The 15,856-nt window shown below is 46.6% G+C and overlaps 1 protein-coding gene across 2 annotated transcripts; it reads left to right on the top strand.

The window, feature by feature from the left end:
- Window positions 1–5,878: 5,878 nt before the first annotated feature.
- LOC123133194 (uncharacterized) lies at window positions 5,879–11,536 on the top strand. 2 transcript variants are annotated; one of them, XM_044552726.1, is made up of 3 exons: window positions 5,879–6,010; window positions 6,118–6,190; window positions 8,559–11,536. In XM_044552726.1, the coding sequence occupies exon 3, from the start codon at window positions 9,516–9,518 to the stop codon at window positions 10,533–10,535; it is 1,020 nt and encodes a 339-aa protein (XP_044408661.1). In that variant the 5' UTR covers window positions 5,879–6,010; window positions 6,118–6,190; window positions 8,559–9,515; the 3' UTR covers window positions 10,536–11,536. Both variants share the same exon structure in this region, with proteins under 2 accessions (XP_044408661.1, XP_044408662.1).
- The last annotated feature ends 4,320 nt before the right edge of the window (window positions 11,537–15,856 follow it).

Below are 15,856 nucleotides of genomic sequence, written 5' to 3' on the forward strand. Positions count from 1 at the left end.
CAAGAGCATGGTATTCTCGCCTCAGTAAAAAGATCCAAGCACTTGGCTTTATTCCTTCAAAGTCTGACACTTCGTTATTTATTTATAACAAGTCAAGAATATCCATATTTGTTCTCATTTATGTTGATGATATAATTGTAACAAGCTCATCTGATGAGGCAATAACATCACTGTTGAAGGACTTAAGTGCAGAATTTGCTCTCAAAGATCTAGGAGATCTACACTACTTTCTTGGTATTGAGGTTAAGCAACACAAGGATGGTCTTCATCTCTCTCAAGAAAAGTATGCAGCTGACTTAGTGAAAAAGGCTGGTCTGCAAAGTTGTAAGCCTGCACCCACTCCTTTATCTAGCACAGAAAAATTATCTCTTGCTGAAGGAGAACTTCTGGACTCAGAGAATAGTACAAAGTACAGAAGCCTGGTAGGTGCGCTTCAGTACTTGACATTGACACGACCAGATATCTCATTTGCTGTTAACAAAGTATGTCAATTCCTTCATGCACCTACCACAGTTCACTTGACTGCTGCAAAACGCATAGTGAGATATGTGAAAAATACATTGAGCATTGGTCTGAATTTTAGCAAATCATCCTCCACACTTATCAGTGTTTTCTCTGACTCAGACTGGGCAGGGTGCTTAGATGACAGACGCTCAACTGGTGGTTTTGCAGTGTTCTTTGGACCTAATTTGATATCTTGAAGTGCAAGGAAACAAGCCACAGTCTCTAGATCTAGCACAGAAGCAGAATATAAAGCATTGGCCAATGCAACCGCAGAAATCATACGGGTGCAGTCAATTTTGAAGGAACTAGGTATGAAAAACACTAAAGCTCCATGTCTATGGTGTGATAATCTAGGTGCTACCTATTTATCAGCAAATCCAGTTTTTCATGCTAGAACTAAATATATTGAGATAGATTTTCATTTTGTCCGTGAGAGAGTTGCAAACAAACTCTCAGACATTCGGTTTATTCACTCCCAAGACCAAGTTGCAGATGGTTTCACCAAAGCTCTTCCCACAAAAAGTTTTGAAGTCTTCAAGTATAATCTCAATTTGATGAAGTTGTGATTAAGGGAGGATGTTAAACATATATGCGTGATATGGTTAGCGTGTACAGCAAGGAGAGGATCGCCACCGGAGGAGTAGTTATACGGGATACTTTTGTACTTTTTATCTTGTTTTATCTCTTGTATTCTTCTCTCCCAAGATGTAATCTCTCCAACAAACCTGTACGCGTATTAGGGCTCGCACCCCTCTATTTAACACGCAACACGTCAGCCTGGATCGGCAAGACGTTTACCGCATTCGCACAGAAGCAACTCTGCTTGTCATCGCCGCCGTTTGTCCAGCGCGGGGCGGAGTGGGACGGTGCAGTTGCCGTCGGCTTGCCGCCGAGTATGTGGAGTTGGTGTATGCGCCGCCGAGTGAGTATGCAAGAGAGAATGGGTACTGAACGTCTGAACCTAGCCTTGTTGGAGAACTTTCATTCTCTAGGGAAAACCCTTCAATGTGTTCTCTCATCTGCCCAAAATGCCTGACGGTGAAAAATATAGGCTTGTTTCAAACCATTGGATCTGCTTATTTATTTCTGTTTCTTTCCCCATATTTACTGTTAAATCGTGTGCAAGTTGCAGCTGATAATGTGTGCTTAACCCTTTTTTGCAACCTGACCATGGCTGATCGACCAAGTTGCAGCTGATAATGTGTCTTTATCGGGTTTTTTTGCACCTATATTTCAGAATTCAGGACGACCATGGCTGATCCTCCAAATTTTCTGCAACCTGACCAGCTGATCTGTGTTCGTGTCACTTTCACGCAAAAAAAAAACATTTTCGCGTTCTTGGTAAAGAAAAAAACCGCAGTGATCTAAAACAGCACTTATTTGAGCACTAAATTTGTTCTTTTAAGATGGGTCCCAATACTTGTGTATTCCCAAGAAAGATTCAAGACACCCGAATGGCATGAGCAGAGATGAGAAGTCAAGGAAATGTCTGTATATGTATAGGTCTTTTTCGTTGCTGATAAATAGATAGACAGAGAGTACTGCTATAAACCTCAAATGTTCCCCCATTTCTTGAGCTCCTCACTGGCCTGGTTGTTAAAACATGGAGTAAATCAGCCTTAGAAAAGGGATTCTCTTTAACATGTTCAGGTTTGCAAATTATTACACAGGATTGGAAGCACACAAACAGTTCAACTTAAAAGAAGTACATGTTCAGATTTGTAAAATAAATAAATAATGGCTTTGTGCAACTTGAATCCGGATTCTTCATTCAAATACTCCTGGATTTGGCTAGCTCCAAAGACTCAAACATTGTTCAATTATTACCAATAAAAAATAATTCCATTTTCTATACATCATTTATAGTAAATTTTTGTATAAACTAGCACTTTCGTTATTTAATCTGGGTCATCTATGTGTAAATACTACTCCCTCCGTTCCAAAATAGATGACTCAACTTTGTACTAACTTAGTAAAGTTATTGTGCATGCTCAACCAGCCAAGTTTAAAATTGGAGTGAATTCAGACGGATACCACCAACACACACCCAAGGCAGGATACATAGGCGCCGAGCGCAGCAACACACACCCTAGCACTACAAGAGCCGCCGGGGGCATCATCCGAAGAAGTGACGTCGCATATGATGAACCGTGGGCTTCAAGACGGTGCCTTCAGGAAGGATATGACACCGGAGCGTCGCCACCGCCCGATCCGAGGATCAGAGTTTCCCCTGGAGCACCATGACGGGCAGTGATAGCCGCGACGACGCCTTCAAGAAGGGAGTGATCTTCGCCGTCGCCAGTCCGTCCGAAGATAGAGTAGGTTTTCACCCCGGCCAACATTCACCGCCACTGAACGCCACACCCCAGCTACCACGCCGCCCACATTGCCGTGGTGGCCGGGCAGCACCGAGACACGAGCTCTGCCCATGAGCACCGCGCCACCACCACCAGGGCCGCCGCCCCGGATTCCAAGACCTTGACACCAAGTCCCCCGAGCCCCACCGCTACCCCCACCACAGAGACGGGCAGAAAGGATCCGCCTTTCACAACCCTGGCCAGTCCCAACGCCGAGACCCAGTAGGCCGGCCACAACAAGCCTCCGTCGAGCCGTCCTGCTACACCAGGCGCGAGACGAGCGCAGTCTTGCCGCCGGGAGCGAGATGGGCCGGTCCTACTGCCGGGGGCGAGACGAGCGCAGTCCTGTTGCCGGGTGCGAGATGGACCGGTCCTGCTACCGGGCGCGAGACCAGCTCGGTCCTACGGCACCGGGTGCGAGACAGATGATGGACCACCGCTGGGAGAAGGCCAGCCCTCCAGAGAGAGAAGCGAACGGACGCTGAGAAGAGGGGGTCGAAGGCCGAACAGGCAGCCTACAGACGGGCCGACGCCAGGAAAATCTTGCCACCGCCGCAATCAACCTGCCACCACCACATCAGCCACCGGGCACGCACCCCGCAGCCACCGCCACTGCGTCGCCACCCCGACCAGCCGAGGGGGCCTCGGTCAGGGCCGCCGCCCGCAGCCCTAGCCTTCGCGGCCCGCGCCGCCGAGAGGTCAGATCCGAAAGAGCCGCTGCGGCCGTCGTCTCCAACCTCCGGCCCGCCACCGCCACCACCACGCCGCTGTTACCTCCGTCGAGACGCACGAAGCCCCAGCCAACCGCAGCCCAACCCAACCGGAGCCCGCGGCACCGAGGCGCGGCAGGATCCATCACGAGATGCAGCCAAACGCCCCCACAGTCCACACCACCACTGCCGCCGCCACGCCCGCCCCCTACCCCAGCAAGCAGTCGGGAGGAGAAGGCCGTGGGACAAGCTGTGCGCAGCCCCGTCCAGCCGACATGCCGCCGGTGCCAGACCCGCCCAGATCTGGGCACACGCGACCCCCGCGCCACCGCCCGAAGGACACCACCCCGCAGCCACCGCGCGTCGACGGAGCCTCAAAACGCCTCCACCCACCGCCACGCAGAGGACCGGCCGCTCCGCAAGCCCGCCACCGTGCCGCCGGGCCCCACGGCAGCCCGACGCCCCCGCGCGCCGTTCGGACCCGCGTCCTGAGCCGCACGCGCCTGGAGGGAAGAGCGCCCCGCCGCCACCTACGCCGGCCGGGCTTTGCTCGGCGGCGCCTCGCGGCGACGGGGGGGGGGGGGGGTGGTGGTGGAGGGAAGAGAGATCGGGAGGGGAGGGCCTGAGTCGGGGCTAGGGTTTGCCCCCGGAGTCGCTCGCGAGAGCTGCTCGGGGGGAGGGGGACACACCATGTGGAACTAATTTGCCCCCATTCAGTTAGTTTCTTGGTGAGGTGATAGTTAAGTACGACTAAAAACCTGAAATTTATCACCCTATGGCGTAAATCAATCTTAGGGATTGTCTTCTGTCATGCTCAAATCTACCATTTCAGTTAGTTTCTTACAGGGTCAAGGAGAAGTGACAATTTTCTAGAATTGACCATGTACTGTTTCTTTTAGCAATTAGCAGGAAGATTGGACAGCAAACAGACAGCCTTGCAATCTTTTATCTTTTATCTTTATCTTTAAATCCTGCAGTTAGCCAGGCACAAGCAAAGAATTGATTTCTGTCTTTAGTGAAAGAAAAAGGCAATTCTCTGAATGAAAGAGGAAAAAGGAAAGCAAAAGGAAAAGGTATCACCACTTTCTTTTATTCTGTCTACTAAGGCATCTGTACACACACACACACACACACAAGCAAGAAGCACCCAAATATTTCATCGCCGAAATATTTGGCTTCCACTTTGGCTCTTCAATCCGATCATCTTGTAGTGGCACCTGAACAATCTATTTGGCTTCTCTTGAGCTACACTTCCAGCTGTTCAACTTAAGCAAGGTATGAAACTAGCTCACCTCACATGTGCTCGATCTGTCTCCCTGCTTCTTCAGGTTTATGTAAGCTAGCTTTATTTATTGCTTCTGCTTGTATATCAATGTATACAGGAAGCCAAGAAATTGCTGAAGAGCTGACCGGATCTTAAGCCCAAAATGGAATCAATCTAGAAGCTATACCTCGACGGATCTGACCAGTTCACTATGCGTACAGAGGTAGTTTACCACTGAAAAAAATCACCTTTAATTCCATCCTGCATGACTTTTTTTTAACATCCATTTTAGCCTAGTTTGCAAATTATTTAATCGTGGCAGATTTTGGAATCAAGTTTTGTATATGTCAGCATTCAACACGATCATGTATGTGTATCTTTTTTACATTACTAGGCAAGCTCCGCTGGAGTTAAAAAACAATTAATCGTCCATGAATGTATTGCCAATAGTCCAATACTATCACTCGACCTATGTAGCATATCTCTCGAAGCTATAAGTACGATTAGATAAATGAGCCCTATTTGACAACATAACTAGTAGGATTGAATAACCTGCTGGAGTACATGGGATTCCTTTTTGTTTTGAGCAGTTCTCGCACTGATTTATATAGGAACGCTGAGCAAGTCGACCTCACATTGCATTAGGGAGCAAGAAGCCTTGTAGTAGGACTCTTACGCGAATCCGTATAGCTCATCTCTCCTAGCTATATGTAAAGTTGAAAATAAAGAGAAAAGCACATCCCACAACATAACTACGAGTACATCCCAAATCTGGATGTCCTACTTCACAGTTTATTCAATTCAGATGGCAAAAGTTTTTCCATTATCTGGAAGACTGGACGGTGTGCAGACAGCCTTGCAATCTTTAATCATTGTCTTTAAAACCTGCAGCTAGCCAGCCACAAGCAAAGAATTGATTTGTGTCTTTAGTGAAAGCGAAAGGTAATTTTCTCAGTGAAAGCGAAAAGGGAAAGCAAAAGTTAAAATCCTACTGCTTGCTTTTATCCTTCTAAAGCATCTAATATGCACAACAAGCATGTAGCACAACAAAATTTTCTTCTCAGCCTATAGCATGTCCCTCTTTTGCTCTCCAGTCAGGCTATCCTGTTGCGCCTGAATGACCGATTCGGCTTCTATCTGGCTACAGACTCTCTACAAACTTCAACTTACCCAAGGTACGTAACTAGCTCACCTCACATGTGCTTCATCTCTCTGCCTGCATCTTCAGATTTTCTTAAACTAACTTTGTGTATTGCTCCTGCTTGTATATGAATGTACACAGGAAGTTAGCAAATTGTTAAAGAGCTGAACGGCTATAGATCGACGTATCTGACCAATTCATTATGCGTACGGAGGTATCTTTGCACTTAAAAACCACCTTTCATTCCATTCCGCGTGTTATATATATTTTACATCCATTTGAGCCTAGTTTGCAAAAATATTTAATTGTGTTATATTTTGGGGCAGAGCATTATATATGTCCGCAGTCAACATGTTTACTCGTCAATTTGGATCATGTAATTTACTACGCATGTTGAATTGGCGGCATTAAAAAAAAAACAATTAGGCATGCATGAGAGACCTGCCAAAAAATTTTAGCTTCAGTTTTCAATCCATCATAGATAGAAAACAGTCTCTCATCAGGTCAAGCGGCTCTCGCCCCCGCGTCGCCCCCGGGCGACACGGGGGAACCCTAGCGCCCCCGCCGCCAGGTCCCCCTCGCCCCCTCCCTCGCTACGCCGATGCTGGAGGGGCCGCCGGCGAAATCCGCGCGCGCCCCAGGGAAGGTGGCGGCGGGGCGTTTCCCCTCTCCGCGGCATTGTGCGCGCATGCGCTGCCTGCCTTGCCTCGGGCGCGCGCGAGATTCAGGGCCGCGGGAGTGGCTACAACGCGGGGAGAGGCCGGATCATGGCCGGATCTAGCTTCTCCGCCCCCGTTGGCCGCCCTCGATGGGGCTCGGTGGCTTCGTTCCGGCGGCCAGTGAGGGCTGGATCCCGGGGCGGCAGCCCCGGACGGTGGAGGATGTGTCGGCGGCTGTGGTCTTGCGATGGGCGACACGGCGGCCGCGGTGGTGGACGATCTGTGCGCAAGATGCTTGATGGAGGCCATTGGAACAGATATGGGTGAAGACCTGCTCGCGGCTGCTGCCGAGACCGGCGATGGCGGCACTATTTGGTGCCGTTCCCTTGTTGAAGGCATCACTGTTGAGAAGTTCCAGGCCACTATCTGCTACCTCCAGGGAAAACCCTAGATCAGTAGATCGGATGACGGCGGCATTATTCTGTCGTTTCCCTCTTGTGGCGTCATTCTTGAAGGTGTACACGGGCTCGAGGGACCAGTGGATGGAATAATTGGTGGAGCGGTGTTTCTTCCTGCACATTAATGGTGGCGTTTCTCGGCGGCGTGGCACAGTGGAGACTCGGCGCCCGATGTGTGGCGAGGGACTCGTGCAGGAGGGTGATGTCATCAGGCGTCGTGGTGGCGTCGATGGCAGAGAGGCCGGGAAAGATGGTGCAACAATACAACACTGAAAATGAATTGGTGGCAGGTGGCTGCGGTGGCCTCATACCCGGAGGCATCCTGGTTGAAGAGTGCGCCGGATTGGTAGGTGCCCCATACCCGGTAGGCGTCCTGATTGGGACCTCAAGTCTTAGATGTTTAGGTTTGGCTGCGATTTCTATTTGGTATTAGGCCCAGACTATCAACGCCCTTCATCAATTGGATAGGAGTAGCGACAATTGTTGTTTATACGATGGCTTTAGTCTTACTATTATATGACTTTGTAAGGTCTTGTGAGAATAATTAATAAAGTGGTCGTATGCATCGCGTATGCATCGCCCGGATGCAGAGGCCGGGGGTCCTCCTCTTTTTTTTTAAAAAAGAGAGAATTGCCAGTACTCCATCGGTCCATTACCATCAATCGACTTATTGCGTGTCTTAGTAGTAATTAGTTAGTACTATAAGTTAGTGGACTGTGCTTGGGTACATTTCACTAAAAAAAACTCAAAAGGATATATAGGTAATAACTTTTCTTTAACCGATCACGATTTTCTCTAACCCCATCGTTCCAAACATGGAGGGCCGTGTATAAGAAAGATAACTCAACGGATGCAAGCCCACAAGTACTAATCACGCACGCATCGAATGAATCGGATTAATCTGCTCATTCGCTCCTCCAGTGACATACTCCCTTCAATTTGAACTAAAATCACAACGAGTAATTCGAAACGGAGGGAGTACATGAGGTTACCAGCCTGCCATAAAGGAATCAATTCATGCATGTCTAGTCCAGCAACAGCGGCACCTAGGAACCGATGTGACAGCCTGAACTCCGTGACCCCGTGACCTGATGACCATGTCAATCGTAGTGACCCGTGAGATGAAAAACAGCCGCCCTTTCCTGTTAGTGCCCCCGACTCGCTTCATTTCTCTGTCCCCTTACAGTTTGTAATAAGTTCTTCTCTAGGTTTGCTACCGCTTGGACGGTGTGGGAAAAAGACTCTGTATTTTCTTTAAGAAATTATTAATGGAAAGGGGCGAGGCCGGGTTGGATTAGGTAGGAGACCACGACATAGTGACCGCCACGACTGACACAAGATAAAATCATTTTTGACTATATTACCCTTTTAACTGATCTGCATAGAAAATCATAAACTTTACAAAGCATTGCCCTTAGTTTGAACTTTGAACCGATTCTCTCCTCACCACGGCACATGCATGCAGGTTATCAAGGCGGACACCATTGATGCTGCCGTTGAAAGGATTCTCAATGAGCTTGGGAAAGACACTAGAAGAAGCAACAACAAAGAGAATGCCATCTACTTTGATGGCTGGAACGGACTCGGGGCATCTGCCGTCCTGCAAGCCGTAGCCAAACGCCTCGCCATATCAAGTGAGCTGCTGGCGAGGTCTCCAGGGCTGGAGTTTGAGAAAATCATCCACATTGATTGCTCAAAGTGGGAGAGTAGAAGAGCAGTGCAGAAGAAAATCGCAGAGCAGCTGAAGCTTACTGATAAGGTGATGGAGATGTTTGACAAACAAGATGAGGAGGATGATTTCAACGGGTTAGACCAGTGCTCCCGTGGTGAGATAGCACAAGTTTTCACAGAGATATATCAAACCATAGAGAATCGCAGATTCCTGGTGATCCTGCATAATGGAGGCAACGAGAAGATTGATATATTCAATTTTGGCCTTTCTCTATATGGATATGCCAATAGCAAGATCCTGTGGACTTTTCGAGGGAGGTTTCGGCTTGACCCCAAGGTGATAGACATTGTGAAAAACAGCACGACAACACATGTTCTTCTTTCAGCTTCAAGAGATGGGCGCGATAGGCACGAGCTTTGGTCTTATCTAGTGCGTCAGGAGGCTGCACAAGTTTCCTACAATATGCATGGCGATGGTGTCATTATTGATTCAACAATTGCTGGCGAGTGTGTCTTGTATATGCTGAAACAATACTGCATCGGTTCTCCCGTTGTTGACTACGACTAGGCTATCCACACCAGTAACTATTGGGTGTGTGATGGAATTATTGCGTTTACAGATATTGACAAAGCGTGGGAAGTTGGTGATATACTACAGCGTGAGGTGCGCTTGTTGAATATTGACAATCGACTCAGTAATGATGAATCAATAATATTGCTTTCCTCTCACTTAGCAAGCTCTGCTGAGGGCATGCCATACTGGATTTCAACAACAACATGTGGATTTATACTGAGTCCTTCTGGTGCTATTGCCGACAACATGTTTCAACACTCGCACAGGCTCAGGGTCCTCGAGCTCTCAAGGTGTACCTTTAGTTTCTCATCGCCTCCATTCCTCTGTTGCCACAGCCTGAGATTCCTGTGGCTTGAGCACTGTGAAGACCTCCTAGCGAGAACAAGCACTGCAGATCATCACCAAAGAGATGCAGCAAAGGAGTTAGACAACAGCACCATGGCATTGTGGGAATGCTTCAAAAGCTTGTGGGTACTTGACTTGCGTTACACGCATTGGGGTCAGATCTTGTCTGCACAGATGATGGATCTCATGACCCAACTCAGGGAGTTAAACGTGATGGGAGCCAAGAACTGGGACATGAGCCATCTGCGGGGACGACTGCGCAACATTCGGAAGCTTCGTGTAATGAAATCCACCTGTTGCTTCAATGACCATGTGTTATCAGAAATGGAAAGCATGGAGCTACTAGATTTTTCGGAAAATAACATCATACAAGGAATGACAAACTTATCAGGGCCAGCAAGAAACAATAGCATCAAGACTATCACTATTGGTGGATGTGATGGGTTAAAAGTTGTCACTTTTAGGCACTGCAAAGAATTGAAGAACCTGTTCTTGAAAGGATCTTTAGGGAGTCTCGATAAGCTGGAACTCTCAGGCACAAGAGTGAAAACCCTCAACCTGTTAGGAGTGGAAGCCAGATCACTCCCCAAGCAGATAATCCTGCTAGGCTGCGAGGAGCTCCGTGCAATATTATGGCCATGGAGTATGACAAAGAAAGGGCTGCCGAAAGTGCTGCACATTGACACCACATCTCCATCAGCAACAGCTTACAGAGGGGAGGCACCACTTGTGCATCCACATGTTGATTTATCCCTCCACCAGCAGAAAGAAGACAATTTTATGGGTAGATGGCGGATTTGTCTCACAGATGCAAGGCTCCTTAGGTTCCTCGGTCCCGTAGAAAGTTTTTAAAAAGAAATATCCATACATATTGATATATGTACTGCAACTGTTGTTTGTGGTAGCAACATCGAAGGAACAAGCACTAACAAACTAGTGCAAGTCCAACAACATACAAGCATCTTAATGCACTCGGAGTACAGTGATGCCTTTAGGGATGACCCAGTTGCAGCAGTGATGATGTGGGACTGCCCCAAGATATGGAAGTCAGTGTGGACCGAATTTACATGTTTCATAAAGGTGATGATGCACGGGCAGGTCAACAGACTATTGGAGGATGCTGCAAGTGCTAGTACTAGTGATTTATTGTTGCCGAAATTTATATGTGAGTTGGTTACATCGCTGCATGTGTATGATAACTTGACCATCACTAGTATCCCTGGACCTCCCCAAGGATTAGGATGGGGTAACCTAAGATGGTGCCGCGTGGAGAGATGCCCTAGGTTACACACAGTCTTCAATGTTCCCCGTGGCACTAGTGTGTACAGTTCTATGTCTCTTGGCACATTATGGGCGTCCAAGCTCCTCTCTGCACTTTCCATCTGGGACATGAAAGTTGAACAAGGTGAATTGTGTTTCCTGATCTTGTTGCACCTGGACTACTGCCCCAGGCTAGTACACGTGTGCCCCTTCTCCATGTTGGGGACATACACATTTGTTTGGCTGGAGACCATTGAGATAGTGTACTGCGGTGACGTCAGGGAGGTATTCCCATTGAGCCTTGAGCTTCAAGAGCAGGATAAAATTAGAGAATTCCGCGATCTGAGGCGCATCCACCTGCATGAGCTCCCCAAGCTGCAGAGCATTTGTGGGCGCAGGATGTCTGCGCCAAAACTCGAGACCATCAAGATCAGGGGCTGCTGGAGCCTCAAGTGTCTACCGGCCGTCGGACGCAACACCAAACCACCCAAGGTAGACTGCGAGAAGGAATGGTGGGACAACCTGGAGTGGGACGGGATACAGAAGTACCACCACCCTTCCCTCCGAGCCAAGCCACTCGCTGTACTACAAGGCCCAGCTGCCCCGAGGCACCGTACTCTGGTGAGCTTTACATCTAGCTAGTTCCATCTGTACGTATGTTCCTCAGTATGTACACTGTGAGCTTACTCATTGTTGGTTTATATGTTGCAGGTAATCCATCACTTCCAGGGATTGATTTGTGCTTCTTGCAACTCAATATGCATGATCCCGAGGCATGCAATGCTGCTTGCCCTGCTTCCCGTTTGATTGGTTTGTGGTGTTCTCTCTACACAACATATGCATTGCCTTGGTTCGGCAGTGCGGCTTCCAGTTTGATTTGATATTTGGTGTGATCAACCTTTGCTCGAGCTCCTGACAAATTGAGGAATAAAGCAGAGTGGGCGTTCAGCTTCTGCAGCTTGAGCCCCGGAGTGCTCGTGCTCATTCTGTGTGTGTGTGGTAGTGCTTGTCACAGTATGAATTGTCAGGTATGGACTTGTTGTAATTTGTAAGCGTAAACGATGATGGCGATGATTTGTGTGTGCGGTGTTGTTTGATGTGATATGGTTATGAAATACTCAGCCATGTGCTGTTTGTTCCGGTGCCAGTTTTGTACTCCCTCCGTCTTAAAATACTTGTCGGATAAATGCATAAATATGGATGTATCTAGAACTAAAATACGTCTAGATGCATCCATCCCTCCGTCTTAAAATACTTGTCGGATAAATGCATAAATATGGATGTATCTAGAACTAAAATACGTCTAGATGCATCCATTCCTCCGACAAGTATTTTCGGACGGAGGGAGTATATGCTCATTGTTCCCATCGATCGTGTACTAGTTGTTGTCACTTGCTAGGCTGGCCAACAGTATTTCCTTTGACTAGATAGACAACTTGAGGCAACTCTAATTGTCGTCGCCGCTGTTTGTCCAGCGCGCGTGGGATGGTGCAGTTGTATGTCGAGGAGGTGTATGTGTGGGCAGAGTGGGTGCTGAACCTAAGCCTTGTTGCAGAACTTTCATTCTGTCAGGCCCTTCAATGTGTTTCCTCATCTGCTGAAAATGCCCTACCTACGGTGAAAAATACTACTCTACTTGTTTGCTCAGCAAGTACTCCCTCCGTCCGAAAATACTTGTCATCAAAATGAATAAAAGGGGATGTATCTAGATGTATTTTAGTTCTAGATACATTCTTTTTTGTCCATTTTGATGACAAGTATTTTCGGACGGAGGGAGTATTGATTAATCCAAACCATTGGATCTGCTTGTTGTATGGTCTATATTTACCTGTCCTTACCGTAAAAAGCCTCGTGTTCAACGTCATCTCGCTACTGTAAAATTATGTGCATATTTTTTTATTATTCTTTCTGCATATTTACTGTTAAATTATGTGCAAGTTGTAGCTGATAATGTGTGCTTAACCGTTTTTTTGCAACCTGACCACTAAGTTGCAGCCGGTAATGTGTGCTTTACTGTTTTTTGCACCTATATTTCAGGTTCAGAACGACCATGGCTGATCCACCAATATTTCTGCAACCTGATTGGCTGATTTGTATTATTGTCACTTTTTTGGCTGATTCAGAGCGACGCAAAGAAGAAACATTTTTGCGTTTTTGGCAAAAGGAAAATGCAGTAGAGCAATTGTTTTAGCACTAAACTTGTGTCTTCCCCAAGTAAGTTTCAAGACACGCTTCTTAGACGAGGAGGGAAGTCAACGAAATATCTGTATCTGTATATGTATAGTATAGGTCTTCTTTCCTCGCAAAATCTTTATCTTTACTTAATAATAAAGCACTGTGGGTTTCTGTCGTCCGTCACCCCTATTTGCAAAAAAGTCCCTGCAGTTTGTTGAAATCAACCCGCAGTCCATTTTGAGTCATACCGAACCTTTTTTTAGTTTTCTCAGAAACCCCCCTGAGATTTTAGGTAATCAACCCGCCGTACATATTTAAGTCATGCGAATCTTTATTTTGGTGTTTTAACAGAAAACCCCCTGATCTTTCGGTTAATCAATCCGCAGTTTATCTAAAACAAAATTATCCATATCTTTTAAATCGTAACTCCGATTTTAACATAGTATATATGAAACTTGATTAGAAAAATGTGTAGAATCCAAATATATTGTTACTTTTAGCTATTAAATATTTCTAAACTATTAATTTGGATGCAAACATAATCTATAGTGCACGGTCTGGGTTTTTTTTCGCACTGGCGGCGATCCAAATTGCAAATAAACACACATTAAAACCAGATTGAGAGGGAAAAAAACATTGATAACCACGCATGCACAACTCTGGAAAACCTCACGGGAAAAAACAACATTTTTCTCATCTTATTCTCAGTGATTGTGTGCGTGCGAGCGCGCGCGTGTGTGTGTGTGTGTGTGTGTGTGTGAGAGAGAGAGAGAGAGAGATGCCTTAGGATTGACCACATTCAAATGCGTTTTCGTTGTGTGAGCATTGAGACCACCGCCAGGAACACAAATGTGATGCAATTTTAAAATAAAGAACGTCTACGTATCAAGGTCTCAAGTCGTGGTTATTGGGTTAAAAGCGTGTGTGTTTTTCTATCCCGTTGTAACGCACGGGCTCTTTTACTAGTAAAAAATAAAAAATAGTATAGGTCTTCTTCTCCTTCCGTCGTGTCAGGAAAATCGCAACTCATCCGTCGCGCAGCCAGCCAAATTTCCAAGCCTTTACATTACGGCCCACCAAGCAGAAATATCTAGGAAGTCCATCATGTTTTTTCTTTTCTTTCGTGTTTGCAAGTGTCAACAGTATTCGTTTCGTTCTGCTTCGCAGCTGGTTCTCAGCACTGCAACATCAGACTTGGAAACATATTACTGACATTTGTTTATTTCCCATTTCCTATTGGAAAAATAAACCAACATTTTTTTAAATGTGTGAGCACTTTTATAAATACATGAACATGTATTAGAAATACGTGATCACATTTTGAAATTTACATGAACATTTTTATAAATGCACGAAAACTTATTTGATTATGTAATTTATAGAAAAATACATGATAAGTATATTTTATTAAAGTATGGATATTTTTTAAGTACACAATGAACATTAGTAAATGTACAATGAACAATTATTTAACAGGAGATACAATAATTTTATAATACACCATGAACCATTTTACAAAAACAAGATGAATTTTTTTTGATATGCAGTGAACATTTATTAGTACACGGTGGACCGTTTCAGAAAACACTATGAACCTTTAGAATACTAACATTTTATAGTACATCTAACCATTTAATCACCAGGAACAACTTTTAATATGCGATTATTTATTGGATGTACACATTGAACATTTATTAAATATAGGAACATTTATTAAATATGTCACGAACCTTGTTGAGGGTGAACATCCTAGGTGAGCCCCGTGGGAGGTGGGCATAGCCCGCTCTGAGGAAGGCGCGGGTGAGCTCGACGGACCCCCTCTACCTTGAAGTCGCCCACACACGGAGCTCTCTCTCGACGAGCACGCCCGGTGGGTACCGCAGTTCCGGCACGACGGACGAAGGAAGGTCGGCCCGTTGTACTGCATCTTCACTTGGTCGCCTGGAGATGGCTCGGTCGCTTGGGTGTTTGAAGTTGGAGAGAATGGATCTGGCTTTTGGGTGGTGAGTGGGAGAGGAAGGAGAGGCACCCCATTTATAGGCATGTGGGTGGGAGAGGAAGAGAGAAGGGATGAGAATGGTTCGTGTGTGAATCCGGACGCGTATGTGTATCCGTTACATTTTGGAGCCTTAAATTTTTGCCCGGAAACGATGCATGGGGCGCACGCGTACATTTAAATCACTGCACAGGGAAGCTCTTTGACCGGGCGCGTGCATCTGACTCGCTGCCGTATCTGAACCACTGGCATAATCTGAAACAATGGCCTAACACTGAATCAATACGTGCATGGCCACAAAGCTCGCCTCGCTCGCATGCATGCACGTCCGCCTTCTGCGCATGCAAACCCACGTCGCCGCCTTTCCCATGCATGCAGGCCCGGAAAGGCTGAGACGGGCTATTAACTGCAGTCTCAGGCCCAGACAGCAAGGCGGCCCAACGGTCCATCCAGCGCGCCCGGTACTTACTGAAAAAAAAAACAATCTCCCACCAAACAGATTGCATCTCGCGTATTGCCTCCTCCTCCCCGCAGATTCCTTGTAGAAGGGTTAGATCGACGGTCCTTAATCGCCGCTAGGGTTAGATGGACGGTCCTCGTTCAGCGCTAGGGTTAGTGGGGTTTGGGAGGGGTTTGGAGTAGTCAAAGATAGGTTTGACCAGATTTCAAATGAGCATAATAAATTAAATAAAAATCAGAAAAATGAAAAACATGCGCACATAATCTTTTTATGTCATATACT

This window comes from Triticum aestivum, chromosome 6B (assembly GCF_018294505.1).
Source record: "Triticum aestivum cultivar Chinese Spring chromosome 6B, IWGSC CS RefSeq v2.1, whole genome shotgun sequence".
NCBI lineage: Eukaryota > Viridiplantae > Streptophyta > Magnoliopsida > Poales > Poaceae > Triticum > Triticum aestivum.

Bases quoted from the DNA above. Each gene is read 5' to 3' on its own strand.
- LOC123133194 (XM_044552726.1), top strand. From the start codon at position 9,516: ATGCCATACTGGATTTCAACAACAACATGTGGATTTATACTGAGTCCT.